The 17,874-nt window shown below is 42.1% G+C and overlaps 1 protein-coding gene across 1 annotated transcript in view; it reads left to right on the forward strand.

The window, feature by feature from the left end:
• Nucleotides 1–17,874, forward strand: part of LOC144680673 (CUB and sushi domain-containing protein 1-like) — a 2,611,816-nt gene that overhangs the window by 1,890,870 nt on the left and 703,072 nt on the right. Inside the window, exon 11 of the mRNA XM_078541910.1 lies at nucleotides 14,318–14,421. Within this exon, the coding sequence (XP_078398036.1) occupies nucleotides 14,318–14,421 (104 nt within the window). The remainder of the gene's footprint in view (nucleotides 1–14,317; nucleotides 14,422–17,874) is intronic.

Raw genomic sequence — 17,874 nt, forward strand, 5'->3', positions numbered from 1 at the left:
CAGGCAGCATCTTTAAAAATTGTGGGGCCATACCCAAATTAACAGCCTGGATCCTGCAATGATAATGATGGCAAAACAGTCCATTGAAATTGATAGCAACTTCAAGATTCTGCATATGCACAGAACAATTTATTTCAAAATGGATTTCACCATAAGTTGCTGTCAGTCATTCTGTGCTTCTCCAAACTGTAATCAATAGAAATCAATCGAATTGATGAAAACTTCCACTCTTACGCTATTTGTTTCAATGCAAAAATTCTTGGAAAAGTTGTACCTTGTTGAATGAGGCTGAGTTGGTAATGGTATATTAGTTTCCTAATTACTGTTAAACACCTTCAGTGTCCTTGAAAATCTAATTTCATACTTATAGAATGTTAGGTTTCTTGAAAATATTTCAAAAACTTAAAATTTAAAAACTGATTTTTTATATCTTTATTTTTGCTTCTATCACAATCCAATTGAATCTTGAAATAAGAATCTGTGTAGTAAAATGTATTGATTGATCCATAATGAATTATGAATGTGAAGTTTGGAGCATTGGGAAAGAGGAAGAAAAGCAAAAGCTTTGAAATGTGGTGCTTAAGAAAGACCTCAACGATAAGGTGAGTGGAGAAAAGAACTAACAAAGAAGTAGTGAATGAGGCCAGAGAAATCTTAAATAATATCAAAAGAAGATAAATGGAGTTCTTCGGGCATGTTATGCATGCAGAAGGGTTGGAGTGCCTAATCACCACCAGATGGATTAACAGAAGAGCAAGAGGCCGACAGTGAAGGAAGCAGCTAGGCAACATTAAAGATTGTCTTAACCAGAACTCCAACAATGAGGTCATCCACTGGTGCTATGGTCAGAAGGTTTGTAAGACCCTGGTCACTTGTGTAACCTACGGAACCTAAACACTGACATAATCCAATGATAATTATTTATTACACTCATTGAAAATTTAAATTTAAAGTGAAGGATATTAATTGTTTCTAACTTCCTGATTTGCTGTTATGATTGGCTCCTTACCTGCTTGCTGATATTGCTTCACACCAAGAGATCCCAGACTGATGGCAGATTTAAACTGCCATCGGAAACGGAGAAAGCCATATCACAGAGATCACTAGATCTTTGTGGACAGCTTTCTGTCAGCTCAGCAGCAAGTTCCCTTGCTTCACCATTGATCATAAAATCGAGGCCAGAAAATTTTCTGTTCTCTCCACGAATGATGCCTGACCTAAATGTTTCCAGGACTTTGCTGTTTGCCCCATAAAACTTTTGTTTTAGTTTAATTTCATATATTTGGATTTTCCTAGGTTTTACAGTGTCCTATTACAGAAGAGATGGAGTGAGATCAGTAATGTTGTCATAAGATGCCAGCTTTTTCATGTTATCTTTTAACTGCGCTGCCAATAAATCAAATTCTTTTCTAGCACCATAACTTAATTGGAAAAATGTACAATTTCCTTTCATAAAACTGCAAAAGAACAGTTATGATCGTGTAAAGAAGCACCAATGAATCAGAAATTCAGAATTATGCTGGTATCAATTGAAAATAAACTAGTAATAGTATACAGAAATGCAGTTGCCTCGATAACTTCTAAGTTCATCAGGATATATATTTCATGATAGTTGTAAATTCTGGTCACCGTTTGTCAGTTGCACATGCTAAACAAGATCAACATGTCAATCCATGAGGAATTTGCTATGAACAGACTTTTTGATATTTCCAACAAATCTTGACCAAATTGTTGCATTGCCATACCTTGCTTTTATAATTCATCCTCAAAATGTGAATGTTTCTTGCATGGCTGGTGTTTATTGTAATTCCTATTTGACCTGAGAAGGTGCTGGGCCTCCTTCTCAAGCTGTTGTCATCTGAATGTGTTGACACTGAATGCCTTAATAAGACCCTTCAGAGGGCATTTTGGAGCCAATCACATTTTCGGGGAACTGTAATCAGATGCTAGTCAGATATGGTAAAGAAGGCAGCTGTCTGTACCTGAAGGATATTAGGTATTTGTAGCAGTCCAACAGCTTCACGGTCACTTTGACTGACACCAGCATTTTTTTTCCAGTTTTTAAAAACCGATTTCAAAAATTCTCAAACTACCATGGTGAGATTTGATCTCATGTTCTTATATGATAATGGCTGAATGTTATTTTCACACAGGAGTCTTGCCTGTCCAAGACTATTTCATCTTTTGTCGTAGCGGTCATAGACTCATTGTTGTTCGAATATGTCCAAGCTGTAAGTCATTTCAAAGGTCACACTTTTTTACAGCTAAACTTACACGAAGGAATTTGATTATAATGAAGAAAGGGTGCGTGCTGCTGCTCCCACTCTCTCGGCTGCTTTTTCATGATCCCAGAGGCAAACAAGATCCAAGACGTCAGGGTATATTGGCAGTACATGGTCTTGATCTACTTTTGTCCTTTGCTGCAGCCCATCAAGGGTGGTTAATTATGCTGTGGTACCACTGTGGGGCAAGGGGAGGAGGTAGGCCCCAAGACCCAGCTGAGCCAACACAGGGTTGAACCCATGCTGTTGGCATTATGCTGCAATGCATACTTAGCCAACTGAGCTAACTGACCCCTTTTTGTTATAATTGTTAAATGCTTTGCTGAACTTAAGAGGAAGCCATACATTTCTCATTGAGTCACCTGGGAGTAGTATTTTTGATCCATTTCCCTACATTACCTAAATGAGTAGCATAAGAACTGATTCTTAGTGGCTATTCTTATCATATTTTACACGATGAATCTAACAACATGCCAGTTTTACAGGTGTGATGGCTAATTCTTCCTTTATATGAAATTGTTGTCACAGACTGGCCACCACTTTGACTGAGATCTGGTCATTTAGAACAGACCATGATGTTACAATTAAGAGGTTTTTAAAATTGTTACGTTTTAACAGTGTTTTTGGTAACAGCCTTCTATCTTGTAAGACAATGGTTTACATTGTGGTAGTCAACTCTGTGGTAAGCATCACTTGATGTGGCTTAGGAACCCCATTCTGGCATAGTAGTCTCTGTCGCATTTGGCTGCAGAGGAAGACAGTGGACTGAGAAGGTGCACGATTCTCTGGCATGTTTTCTCTGGGCCCTTTTCTTGGCCAGCTGTACTTTCCATTTCTATTCACCTTTTCCAATGCCCCTTCAAACAGTCAGCTTCCAGAGGTCACAGCTGTTGGTGACTGTCTTCCAGATGTCAGTGTCAATGTCCGCCACCTTCATATCTTGCATGCAGATGTCCTTGTAACAGAGATATGAATGTCCAGGAGGACGTGACCAGTGCCCAACTCACCGTACAGAAGGTCTTTAGGTAAACGGCTGTCATCCATCCGAGAAACATGACTGAATCAGTGCAAACATTTTTTGGCTTAGTGATGAGTGTATGCTGATGGAACTAATGTGCTCTGGGACTCTTAGTTGGTGACCTGGTCCTGCCAAGAGATGCCGAGGATGTGCCTGAGACAGCAAAGGTGAAAACAGTTCAGCCTTTTCTCTTGCCTAGCAGATATTGTCCAGGCCTCACCACTGTAGATGAGTGCGTTGAGGAAACAGACTTGGCAGCCTTGCAGTTTGGCATTCTCAGTCAGGTTGCTGTTGTTCCCTACCCTATTACTCAGCTTGGACATGCATTGCAAAAGCTGCAGTTCTTGTGGAGCCTAGATATGTGAAGCTATTAACAACTTCCAGCATCACATTGTCAGTGCTGATAGATGCAAGTATGTTAACATCCTGGACCGTGACATTTGTCTTCCAGATGCTGATGACTGTGTCTTTAATTAAAGGTAAAATGAATGGGGCCAAATGACCTGTTCTGAAGTCTGCCTGACAGCAAGCCTGGATGGTTTGATTGTTAGAAATTAGAGGGGACCAGACTGCTTTACTGGGAAGAAGATGCAAGCTGTTTACACTTGGAGACAGTGGCAGCAGCTTGTGTGCTAACAGCGAATAGCCTATTGGTCTCCAAAGTTCCAGGAGAGTGTTTAGGATGTTGGGTTGTAAACAGTTGTGTTTTAAACTATCCATTTTCTTTCAAGATAAAAGAGGCTTTGAATCTCAAAGATAGCTAATCAGCATTTCCACCTGCATACAAGGCCAATGTGATTTACGTTGCCATATTGACCTGCTTTGAAAAGGAAAGGGTTTTGGAGATACCCCTGAAACTCTCAGACAGATGAGTCTGCAGGATCGGGGAGAAGGAGAGTAGCTATAGGCAGGAAGATGCTGTGGATTGCCATGCAGGAATATGAGGAGGAGCTTGTGTTTTGATTAAAAAGACCAAATTCATGAGGTGTCAAATAAAGGCTGGAAGTTTCGCCTAGCTTGTATTCAAGGACAAATCTCCGGGGGAAAGAATCTCACTGTGAAATACAGTCCTGAGATTAAAATTTCCCAGGCTGAGAAAATAAAATAACATAAGTAATCCCCCAGGAGCTAAGAATCACCTTGGACTGGTTCCGTGAGAATTCAATGTCTAATTAAAAAACAGTATGAAGTATATATATGAAGTGTGTTTTCGGCCATGCTACGAGAAAAAGGAGAATGTTCTGTTTTGTGGTTTAAGGTACAAATTGCCAACAAAGATAGTGTTTAGTCAATAGTACTTTTAGGCCGGGATTTTCCGGCCCTGTTGCGGGTGGAACCGGTTGCGGGTGGAACCGGCTGCGGGCAAGGCGGCGCCCCAGCCAGAAGTCCATTGACTTACAGTGGGACCGGAAGATCCCGGTGGTGGGCGGGTGTGGAAATCCTGCTCACAGCCTTTTGTTACAGTAAAAGCCTTAAAACATGAAATTTTGTCATGTCACCCTTTCAGCTATTAACTGGGAGTTCAAATTTCTTTTTGGAAGTCATCGGTCTGTTTGGAAATCTTAATGATTAAATTTGGAACATAACGTCACATGAGAAGTAATTAATTAGATGTTAAGCACTTTGCATTATATTACTTTCCTCAGTATATTTCAATGTAAATACAGCATCTTTGTGCGCTATCAGAAAAGATTGCAATGTTGTGAATTTAGTTCCTGAAAATTGTTGGAAAGGAGGAAACAGTGGGTCTCAACAGCAAAAGGTTTATCTTTATTTATCTTTATTTTTGTTACATTTTGAAGACACTGTCAAATTTTGTTCAGTTTTTCAGGAGAATAACTGAAAGTCAAATGAGAAATAAAAATTGCTTGAGCTGTTGCCTGTTTCCTGATTATGATCATGTAGCTGAAAATCTGATTAAAGAACACTACCAACATTCGAATATTTCTAAGCAGATTTGCTGATGAGAAACGCCACATCAGTGACTTTGACAGCTGCGATTTTTAATTTCTCTCAATATATTACTATAAATACCATGTCATGTATTTCATGGTGACACTGGTTGTTGAATATATTTGCATATTAACAATTGGTCCTTAAACTAAAGAAGTTTTATGAGCGAGGGTAGAATTGGTAGCAGGTGCACAAATTTGGTTTTCAACTCCTTATAATACAACCCGTAATGTTACTTCTTATTAGAGCAATCATGTAGTGTCCTGAAGCACAATTTACCTGTCAGCACTGCAGAATTTATACAAATAGAATATGAATGTGTTGTATAGCTTGCAATAGATCACTTTTAGAATTGAATTCAAGCCGTGACACATTGGGATACCAAATTTGCATGTTTCTTCCATTCCATTATGTGTTTTACTATCGAGTACCTAACAATATATAAGGGTAATCGCAGCTTCTGTTCTTGAGATATTTTTTACATTCTTCAGAAAGATTAAATACGTTTATTTGACTTTATATTTTAAAATGTGCAGAGCTTGTACATTTTTGATTGTTAATAACGTTCTTGGAAAGGTGTTGCATTTGATTACAATTTTTAATGAGCAACTGTCACCATCTTTTTTTCTCTCACCAATTATCTCTTCTCCTCTCCACTCCTCTTACGAAGGTGTTAACCCTTTCTCCACTTTCCTTTAATTCACCCAAGTGATTATTATTTTGTGTGTGAGCCTTGACAACAAGTGGCTACCATCTTGGACTGTGTTGTGATATCGCTTTAAGAGAGAAAATGCTAATGAGTAAGTCGCCAAGCTGTAAACCATGTGACCAACAGACATTGTGCAGCGTAGCTTTCAGTGGAGCTGGCAGCCTGTGGTGTGGAGGGGTTGCAGCTGTATTTTCCTGTTAACAATAGCTGTTGATTCTTTAAAGTAAATCTGTCTGCGGAGCCATCTTATTCTTCATCTTCAATGAAACTGAACCAATGTTTAGTTTACCTGTTCTGTATGAGGTTGGTAAGTTTGTATTAATCAAACATAGAAATACAACAGATTGTACAATACATCAGAGCTCAGACCCATCCCATACACATCCAGTCAGGACCCCTGGATAATGCATCAAGAATAAAAACTCTGAATTTTTTTTTTCTTTACCTAACCAATGGATACTGAGGCCCAGGTTAAGATCAGCTAACTCAGTGCAAATATTTTTAGTTGACTCAAATGGCAGAAGTCTTTCTGCTTGTCTATATATAGGGTGGAATCGTCCCAGATTTGCACAATGTGTGGCAATGGGCAGGTTTTACCCATCAGCTGCAAAGGTGGGTTTTCGTGCTGTATCGCCCCATTCCCGCCTCATTAATTATGCAGACGTGGGAAACACGCCTTCTCACTGGTGGGTGTGAAACTGATTTTTGGCCTTCTCGCCATATTGTCCCTCCCCGCTAGCCATGATGCCCGACGCCCATGGGGCCGGAAAGTTCCAGCCATAGTTTCTAAATGGAGGTTCAAAGAGAACTTGGGGATCCAGGTACATAGGTCATTAAAATGACAAGCGCAGGGGCGGTAAATAACCAAATAGGCTAATTTAATGCTGGCTGTTTTATCAAGAGGAGTAGCATCAAGGGGATAGAAGTCATGCTTTACAAAGCCCTGGTTAGACCACACATCGAGTACTGTCAACAGTCTGTGCACCACACCTTAGGAAGGATATGTTGGCCTTGGAGGGAGTGCAGTGTAGATTCACTAGAATGATACCTGGACTTCAAGGGTTGAAATATGAGGAGAGATTAGGCAAACTGGAATTTAGAAGGCTACGGGAGCTGATACAAATGATATTTTCAAAATATTAAGGGGAACAGATAGGGTAAGTAGAGAGAAAACTATTTCCACTGGTTGGGCAGTCTAGTTCTAGGGGGCATCCTCTTAAAAATTAACTTTGAGGAGTGAAATTAGGAAACAGTTCTACACACAAAAGGGTGGTAGAAGTTTGGAACTCTCTTCTGCAAATAGTGCGAGATGAATAGTTAATTTTAGACCTGAGATTGATAGCTTTTTGTTAACCAAAGGTATTAAGGGATATGGGGTATAGGTGGGCATATGGAGTTAGGTCATTGATCCAGACATCATCATCTCATTGAATGGCAGAAAAGGCTTAAGGAGCTAAATGTTCCTGTTTTCCTATGTTTCTAAGACACCCATCACTATTATGACTTTAGGACTTAATCTATCCATTTTAAAAATAGATAACGTCGATTAGGTGTTGAGAGCTCGCAAATATGAATATTTTCCTTTAATCCATGGGCATTGATTTAACAGAAGTAACTACATTCCTAGTGCTACTCTTTGGGGTGCAATATTCACCATCCCATTCAGTCTGAATCATTCGTCTTTGCCTAATTCAGAATAGGCTTGTTACTGGAGCTTGCTGATGGGCTGATTCTCCCTCAAACACAGAAAATGTGAATTTGCTGCTTTAAGTAGCTGCAAAGCAGGAGTGAACTGCTTGCTGCAAAGTTTGGCAACAATTCCATTCTATCTAAGGCAGAAGCAGATTGTTCTATGCGATGTGGTTGCAGCTGGAACTTGCCACCCAATTGCCTCTTTACAGTCAGTTAAACCAGCAGATGCCAATTCTCTGCATGCTGAAAATTGGCTGCAAATGCAGTTATGTGGGTCAGCCACAAGAAAACACCAATTGTTTTATTTTTCTAGATAGAGCAGATTGGTTTACTATTACTGCACAAAAATGCAGAGTGATTCACTACATTTATTTAGAAATGCTGAGTTCAGTCATTGAGTCACAGATTCATTAGGACACAGAAAGAGGCATTTGGCCCATCAAGTCCATGCCTATTCTCTAGAGAACAGGCTTGTCCAATCTTTTCATGGTGGGGGGCCACATTTCAAAATTTCTCTCTCAAGGAAGAGTCTGCGCAGGGGAGACTGTGTGCACATCTCTGGCTCACAGGGATCACCCTCACCCCCATACAGCAACATGCATCTCGCCCACTCTCACAGTAGGGTGAGTGAGCAAAGTTTGGAAAGATAAAAGTTTGGCACAACATTAAACATGAATTAAAAAAATAATGAGCTATGAGATGAAACAACTTGCGGAGCAAAAAAAAAATCAAAGCAAGGAATTGAAAAAAAATGAGTAATAAAAAAAGATGACTATAAGAGTGTGATAGAGCGATTATGTGTGCGTCCGGCTCACTCACCGTCTCAGTGCTCACTCACACTGTTCTGGCTCCGCCATGCCGCACTCTGGCTCCCCTCCAGCTCCCTGCCACCCCGCTCCAGCTCCCTGCCGCCCCGCTCCGGCTCTCCCGCGCCCCGCTGCAGCTCCCCTGTGCCCTTCTCACCCGGGTCCCATTGGGGTGCCCATTAGCAGCAAAAGAGGAGCTTTATAGCATTATCTCCAATCCAAGTCGAACAAGTTTGGCGAGCCAAGCTCAGAGACCTCAGGGGCCGCAATGAGAGTTGTGTAAATTGGACAAACCTGCAGTGAGCAATCCAGTCAATCCCATTCAAGGATCTATCCTCAAAACTATTCAAGAGCTTATCCCTTTCAAATGCCTATCCAGTTTCCTTTATAAATCAATGATTGCCTCCAAATCTTCCACTCGTAGGCAACAAATTGCAGGTCATTACCACTCATTGCTTTAACAAAAAGCTCTATCCCACATCCTCCACTGTATCTCTTGCCCAAAACTTTGGGCAGAATTTTACCTCCCGCAGGCCGTCATGCGCCCGACCCAATCAGGCATAAAATTGCGCAAGGTGACATTGGGATGCTCGCAAGCAAGCAATCTTCAGGTCAGTGGGCATGCGCGGGTGTTGGAGCCGCACCTGCCATCAATTAAAAGGCCATTTAAGGCCATTAAAAAGGCAGTTGTTCGTGATTTTATGTTGCCCATGTGATTTCACACTGGTCGCATGGGCAAAACGGGCAGGTGGGCAGCCCATTTTTTACAAAATCTCATCCAAGAGCAGGATAAAAAGGGTCTGGAGCATTGCCATTGTGAGTAGTGAGGAATTTAGGAGATAGTTTGCTGCTGGTTGCTTATTTGAACTTGACAGCTTCATCTCTGTTCTGAACTTCTTTCTTAGCATTTCTAGACTTCATTTCAGGACTCATTGGTGTCACCGAGACCCCCTGAGAATTTTGACCATGTGGACCTTTCCAGGGATCAGACAGCCTGCTGTGGCCCTGGTAATGGGGATTGTGGTCTTCGCTGGTGGCACCTCCTCTGAGGAGGAAGAGAGGGGCAGAAGGGAGAGGAGGCCAGGTTTTTCCAATGCAGCTTCCAGGGGAGCGACCTGTGGGAGGGGAGGCGCAGGCACAAGGGGCGCAGGGCCAGCAGGTAGTCCAAGGCGGAAGAGGCCACAGAAGATGCCACTATCCTGCCATCAGGGTTTACAGGTAGCAATGCAGCTACTTCAATATGTTTGAGGTGCAATGGCGAAGGAGACTCCGCCTCTCCAGGGAGACTGTGACCTCCATTTGTCATATGATTGGGCCTGAGATCACCTCCAGCTATGTGGATGGACACCCCATGCCAGTGGCTCTGGAAGTCACAGTGACCCTCAACTTCTATGCCTCTGGCTCTTCCAGGGGTCTGTGGGGGATCTTTGTGGAGTGTCCCAAACTGCTGTCCACAGTTGCGTCAAGCTGGTGACAGAAGCTCTGTTCAGGCGGGTAATGACATTTATTCATTTCCACATGGACGAGGCCCGCCAGGCTGAGCAAGCCAGAGGCTTTGCAGTGAGTGCTGGGTTCCCCCACATCCAGGGCGCAATCAACTGCACACATGTGGCCATCAAGACACCAGCAGGTCAGTCGGGTGCCTTCGTCAACAGGAAGGGATTCCACTCAATGAACGTCCAGATAGTTTGTGACCACAAGACAGAGATCCTGCAAGTCTGTGCAAGGTACCCTGGCAGCTCCCATGATGCTTACATCCTTAGGCACTCCCAGGTGCTATGGCTGTTCAGTACTCCAGCCTGACTGGATGGATGGCTGCTGGGTGACAAGGGCTATCCATTGGAAAGGTGGCTTATGACGCTTCTCCGCTACCCAAGAACAGAGGCAGAGCAGCGGTATAACAGGAACCATGCCTCCACAAGGGCGGTGATAGAGAGGACCGTAGGTCTTCCGAAGATAGGCTTCCGATGCCTGGACCATTCAGGGGACCATTACAATGCCCCCCAGAGCGGGTGTCACTGATAGTGGTTGCATGTTGCGCTCTCCACAATCTGGCACTGGCAAGGAGAGGCCCACTGGCGGAAGAGGAACTTGAGGCAACTCCACAGGCCACAGAGGTGGTGAGTCAGAAGAGGAGAACGATGAGAATGCTGAGAATATGGGGGTAGACTTCTGTATACTTCAGGGAGGCAGGAATGCCTTGATCCAACGCTGCTTCAGCTGGGCTGCCAAAGACCTGCTGCTGCCTTCATCCGGGATGTCTGAAATGACCCTTTCATTTGAACACAAAGTCCACTCAGTGCCAGTGCAATAAAGTTTAGAGCCACTTATGTCCAGCATTACATACTGACATACCTTGCACCAAAAATAAAAGGTAAAGCATACTCAGGCCATTAAGACAAAAGCAATATTTATATAATTTTGACACTTACAACAAATGAACATTACTTCACCTGGTGTTAATGCTCACACCAGTAAACATATTAACAAAACATGGCAGAACAGAAGATCACCTGTGAACAGTCCCTCTTGTGCTCATGGTGCCTTAAACTTACGTTTTCGAGTGCTGCATCTTGTGGCCGCTCCCTCTCCGTGCTTCCCCCCCTCCCCACCCAGCCCCCACTCCCCACCCCCCCCGATTCTGTCCCTGCAGCTGCCCCTCCATCAGGGTTGCCGCTCTCTCAATGGAGGAGGCAGTGCGCTCAACGATGAGGGTCAATGCAGCGCTTATGTTCCGCATGGACTCCCCCTCAACGGAGAGCATGGCATGCAGACCCTCCTGGATCTCTGCCAGATCCTCCTGCACATCTCGCTGGACATCCAGCATCTGCTGTCTAATGGACAACTCCAGAGGCTTAGACTGAACATCGGCCAGCCAGCGTGAAATAGCGGTCGGGGGCCAATCGCGGTTGGGGGCTGGCTTCCTGACCTCTCCCGGGCCTGCCGATTGTGCTCGCTCAACGAGGGAAAAATTCAGGCCCTTAAATCAGTGTGCCCTAGTTCTTGTGCTATCAGCTAATGAGTACAGCTTTTTTTTCTTTATCTTATCTAAACCTTTCATTATCGTGTACACCTCTATCACATCTGCCCTCAACCTCCTTTGCAATAAGGAAAACAGCTCCAGCTTCTCCAACCTTACCTTGTAGCTAACTTCCCTCATCCCTAGAACCATTCTGGTAAATCTCCCCTGCACCCTCTCTAAGACCATCCTAAAGTGTGGTGACCAGAACTGGATTCAACACTCGAGTTGCTGTCTAATCAGGGCTTTACAACGTTTCAACATAACTCCCCTACTTTTGCACTCAATCCTCCATTTATGAAGCCCAAGGTCCCATATGCTTTGCTGGCTACTCTCTCAATGTGTCCCTATCTATTCGCATGAACCCTTTGTCTCTCTGCACACTCTTTAGGACTACGCCATTAAGTATATACTACCTTCCCATATCTCTTCTGCCAAAATGCATCATCTTACACTTTGCTGTATTAAATTCCATCTGTCGCTTGTCTGTCCATTCTGCTAGCTTATCTACGCTCTGTTGCAGTCGATTTGTATCATCCTCACTGTTTGCTGCACCTCCAAGTTTGGTGTCATTGGTAAATTTTGAAATTTTACTCCGTATTCCAACATCCAAGTTATTTATGTGTATCAAAAAAAGAGCAGTGGTCCTAGCACTGACCTCTGCAGCATACCACTGCCATCCACCATTCTGAAAAAAAAACATCCTCGTTGACTCGCTGTTTCCTGCCCTTAAGCCAATTTTTTATTCAAGCTGACATTGATACTCCTATTCCATAGGCTTCAATTTTATTAACCAGTGTTTTATATGGTATTTTTTCAAAAGCTTTATTAAAATCTGTATAGACAAGATCCGCTGCATTTCCATCATCAACCTTCTCTGTTACTTCATCAAAACATTCAATCAGATTTGTTGAACACCATCTACCTTTCACAAATCCATGCTGGCTACCGTTAATTAACTCAAACCTCTCCAAGTTCCTGTCAATTGCTTCTGAAGCCTTACCCACCATTGAAGTTAAACTGTTAACATTGTTATTACTGAGTCACTAAATTCATTTAAAATATTAAGATGAGAAATAGTCCACTGGATACATTGTTCATTTTTTTAGTGGGGATTTGAGAGGTGCAGGAATCTTTGGCATTCAGCAGGTCAGACTTGAACGATGAAAGTGAGAGAATGGCTAAATTTTCTAGATTAACTTTAAAGTGTACCTTAAACAAATTGATTGGAGTAAACTGCACATTTCAAGCAAATCATTATCATTTTGCAGTGTTTCAAAGGTATGTATGAATGAGCAAAGCTTTGATGTTATCTCTTGACTTTTTTTTCTTGGCAATATTTATTTCAACCAATAGGAGAATTGCACATTCTTCAGATTGAAGAACTGAATGTCACATGATGCAAAATGGAGGAAGGCCAAATTTCTGTCTATTACTAATCATCCAAACTTCACCTTCAAGCAGTCAAACCAACCAATTAACCAAATGTTTACCTTCAAGAAAGTAAATCAATCATAAAGACCTGAAGCTCTATTCCAGTCTATGCAGATTTAATCAAGTTTCATAACTTATGATTACTAACCATTCATCTACTAAGTGTTTAAGCCTGAAGTAGTAGTTTGATTAATATAAAGCTATCCCATTACTTTAAGTATGAAGCAGTATGTTTTCTCAAGAATCAGCACATGGTATTTGTGGAAGACGCACCACTGCACTGATTTCCACAAAGAGTGACATTGCTTTGTGAGATTATGAGGATAATTTAAAGCCTACCCTGTTGAAAGTTTGGCTGGGGAAGGCATTTATTCAGGCAGGAGGATGGCAGGGGGGGATCTTTCCACCTTCCCAACTCCACCCTGATTAAGTCCATGGCGGGAAGGCCTGTGGATGCCAATTAATGCCACTTAAGGGCCCCATCCTGCCGCTGCTGGTATTAACCCAATGGAGGACAGGGGTCTTGCCATTCAGGGAGCACAACAAGCAAACCTGTGTGAGGTTGCTTGCGGGCTCCCAGAATGCGGAATGGGAGGGGGTCCCTCTGTGCCTGATCGAGGAACCTAGCATTAGGAAAAGGGGAGGGCTCACTGATGGCCACTCCCTGCCCTTGTGTTGCTGGCACCCCTACCCCTCCCTGCTCTCTGCCCCACCCCTCCCTGCTCCCAAAATACAGTTAAAACTTTGTATGGAACTTTTTTAGTATTGGCATAAGGGAGACATTGCCATTGTTCTCTCATAAAGTGGACAAATGTCCTTTAGCAGAACAGAGTCCTGTCCCTGCCCTGTAACATACCTGCACTGACCACAGAATAAAGTCTGTCTATAGCCTATTGTGTCTAACAATTGCAAATGGTAGATAGCCTTGTTAGAATGGTAACTTCAATGTGAATGAAGCCTGTTACTTTCTTGTTCTTTCTAATTCTGTAATGAACTGTAATTTAACTTTGTGCAAAAAAAACTTTGCATGCAACAAAATGTACAGTTATTACAATACACTTTTGATATGGCAAAGGTATAACAGAGATTTACAATCAAGGCAATAGTAATGATAACCTGTTGAAATATTGGTAGTTTTTGCATTGTTCTTTCACAGAGCTAGCACAGATACAACAGGCCTTCTGTGCTGTAACCATTCTATGATTCTAATGTAACATCCCTTTTCTCCTGTACAACGTTCAGTTAAGTATTGTAGAAATTATTTTAAAGACATAATAAAATGAAAAATGCTTATACACCATAGAAAAAAAATATTATTGAGCAAATAAGAAGAATTGATTAATATTTTACCTGAGGAAAAATAATTTTTCAGGGAAAACTCAGCTTTTTTTTGTTTACTTACAGATCATTAAGCTTAAGTTTGAAGAATTTGACCTGGAAAGAGGTTATGACACCTTGACTGTAGGAGACGGAGGAAAAGTAGGAGATACCAGGACAGTATTATATGCGTGAGTACTGTCTAGAAACTCCTTTTAATATTTGTTGTTTAGATGTTCTTATGGCAAGGCTACATTTATTGCCCATCCTTCATTGCCATGCGAGGATGGTGGCAGACCTTACGCCACTGCAGTTCTTATGGAGGTCGTATTTCAACAATGATGTTAGGAATGAAATTCCAGGATAATGATCCAGCAATAATGAAAAAATGACAATATATGTCCTTGGCAGGAAGTGTATTATTTGGAAAAAGCTTGGAGGTGAAGTCTTCCCACAACATGAACGCTTTTGTGGATCTTGGTGATAGAGTTTGCAGGGAAGGGAAGTATTGTCAAAGTAAATTTGATAAGTTTCTACAGCTTATATTTAAGATTGTATGCTCCCATCAGGTGATGAGTGTTCCATTACACTTGTACATACTGGAGATGCTTTGAGGTTTCAAGAGTTGAGCCACTTGTTGCAGAGTACCCAACCTCTGCTCTGCTCTTGTAGCCGTTGTTGACGAGCACAGTTTTGAGCCCTTGCCCGGAAGACAGCAGAAACCAAGATTGACTCACATGCAGATCACTAGAAAATGTGTGATTCAGTTGGTACCATCCTCCTAACCATAGCATGGACACGCAGCTTATCTTATCAAATTGTAACTCTGCCAGTTTGAGGTTCAGAATTTCATCATTGTCTACCTTTCTGAAACCCAATTACTGTTGGAATTAACCTCTGGATTGGTAAGCATATGCTTTTAGAGATAGGTTTCAAGTAGTTGCCACCTCAGCGTTCACAGTTTCCCCATCAGCTTTAAGTTGGGCATCTCTCTTCAGCAGAGGTGAAAGGACCTATGCAGGTCAACTTATGAAAAGCCACCCATCTCAATGCTCACCTATCACCAATTCTTGAATCTCAGTTGAAGTGTTTTGGCAGAGATCTGTACCCACTACGCTTATGGATAACAGGGGCTTTCTTCATGGGTAAATGTACATTCTGGAGAAGATGTGAAGAGGAACAGTGATAACTGATCCACTGGTACAGAGTTGGGATTTATGATTCTCTCTTGAGCTTTGAAAAGCTATTATACTCCATTTGAAGGCATCCACCGCCATGATCAGCCCATTGTTCAAGATGGGATGTGAAGTACATTTGGTCATCATTGAGCCCAACAACAGTATAGGAATAGTTAGGACAGACACTTCTAAGTCAGTGGCATTTGACACAATGTTGATGAAGATATCAAGTAGAATGGATGTTAGTTAACAACCTTCCCTCACTGCTGTAATGAGAAAGATAGATTCTGTGGGGCCTAAGTTGGCATTATGCCCTAGTGCCAAATGGGCAATAACTAATCAGATGGAGTGTTAATTGGACTGCCAATTTGCTATTGAGCATTTTATACTACTTCCCAAGATCAATTTTGCCCCAAATGAGTCACCATTTTCCCTATATGAATCTTAAAACTGGACAATCCTCCATTAAATACAATATACAGCCATGTATTCTTATTGCTTGTGCAACAGGATGACATGAAGCTCTTATGAAAATTGATCAAAGCATTGTGACTGGGGGTCTCCTGAGCCTTACAGTGCTCCATAAATGTTTCATAAGTCAACAACCTGCTCTCAGCATTCCTCACAAATCCAAAATTCAGTCTGTTCCTTTCTGATTACCCTGCAGGGCTCCAAGGCATCTGATATACTTAGCACAGCAACCCAAAAAAAATCATTTAATGAGCCATTGATCTGAGTTGTTTTCAGGCTCTACATGTTTCCTCCTTCCTTGTGAATTAAAACCACAATTGCCCTAAAATAAGTGGGTACGCATGTCTCCAACTGAACCCTGTTCACCAAACTTGAAATGAGTTTAACAGTTCAAAGAGCCAAATGTGAAAATGCCATCTACAGTGTTGTGATGATCTATAAATAATAGAACTGGTGTCAGAATAGTTCACCAGGTGACATCGAATCATGGTATGATGCAGCACAGAAGGAGGCCATTCCCCCATGGTGGCTCTGCTGGCTCTTTGATAGAGCTATCCAATTATTCTTGCTCCCCTACTCTTTCCCCATAGCTTTGCAATTTCTTCTCCCTTTAAATATTTATCCAATTCCCTTTTGAAACTATTATTGAATCTGCTTCCAATGCCCTTTCGGGCAGTGCATTCCAGAGCATAACAATTCTCTGTGTAAAAATATTTTTCCTCAAGTCACCTCTGGGTCTTTTGTCAGTTCCCTTAAATGTGTGCCCTCCTGTTATCAACCCTCCTGCTACTAGAAACAGATTTTCCTTATTTACTCTATCAAAACACTATATGATTTGGAACACCTCTATCAAATCTCCCCTGAACTTTTTCTGCTCAAAGAAAAACAGCCCTAGTTTCTATAGACTCTCCGCATAACTGAAGTCCTTCATCCTTAGTACCATTTTATTAATTATCTTGTACTCTGTCTAATGTCGTGATATCCTTCCTAAAGTGTAGTGCCCAGAATTGGCAACATATCCCAGCTGAGGCCTAACCAGGGATTTATAAAGTTTTATCATAACTTCTTTGTGGTTGTACTCTTTGCCTATTTTTTTAAAAGTACTTGCATTTATATAATATCTTTCATGAACTCAGGACATTCCAAAGCCAATGAAGTACTTTTGAAGTGTAGTCACTTGTAGTGGTGATGTAGGGAACACAGCAGCCAATTTGTACACAGCAAGCTCCCACAAACAGCAATGTAATAATGAACCTGTTTATATGTTGGTTGAGAGATAAATGCTGGCCAGGGCACTGGGGAATAACTTCCCTTCTCTTCTTTGAAATAGTGCCATGGGAACTTAGACACCCACCTGAGAGAGCAGGCAGGGCTTTGTTTAATGTCCCATCCAAAAGACAGCAGCTGCAACAATGCAGCACTGGATCAATACTACACTGGAGTATCAGATTTTTAAGTCTCTGGAGTGAGACATTAGAGTATTTATAAAGCCAAAGGCGCCATATTAATCTTAACAGTCTTTGCAACTTGTCCTGCTGCCTTCGTGGACTTGTGTGTAGGCCCTCAGATCTTCCTGTTCCCCACACAGACTTCAACATTTACTTTCTATTGCCTCTTCTCATTGTCTCAACCAAAATGAATAACTTCACTCTTGACTGCATTAAATTTCGTCTGCAATGTGTCTGCCTATTTCAGCAAGCTGTCTGTCACATTTAGCATCATATTTGACTCTGAGATGAACTTCCGACCATATATCTGCATCATCACTAAGACTGCCCCTGTAATGTCGCCTGACTCTGCCCTGTCTCAGCTCACCTGATGCTGGGACTCTCATATGTGTCTTAGTTACCTTTGGACTTGATCATTCTAATGGCCATCCTCTAACATTCCACCGTCTGTAAATTTGAGGTCATCCAAAACCCTGTTGCCCCTGTGATTACTCATGCCAAGCCCCGTCCGCACATCATCTCTGTGCTCAATGACCTACATAGGCTC

The sequence above is a fragment of the Cetorhinus maximus genome, chromosome 5 (assembly GCF_964194155.1).
Source record: "Cetorhinus maximus chromosome 5, sCetMax3.hap1.1, whole genome shotgun sequence".
NCBI classification, from domain to species: Eukaryota; Metazoa; Chordata; class Chondrichthyes; order Lamniformes; family Cetorhinidae; genus Cetorhinus; species Cetorhinus maximus.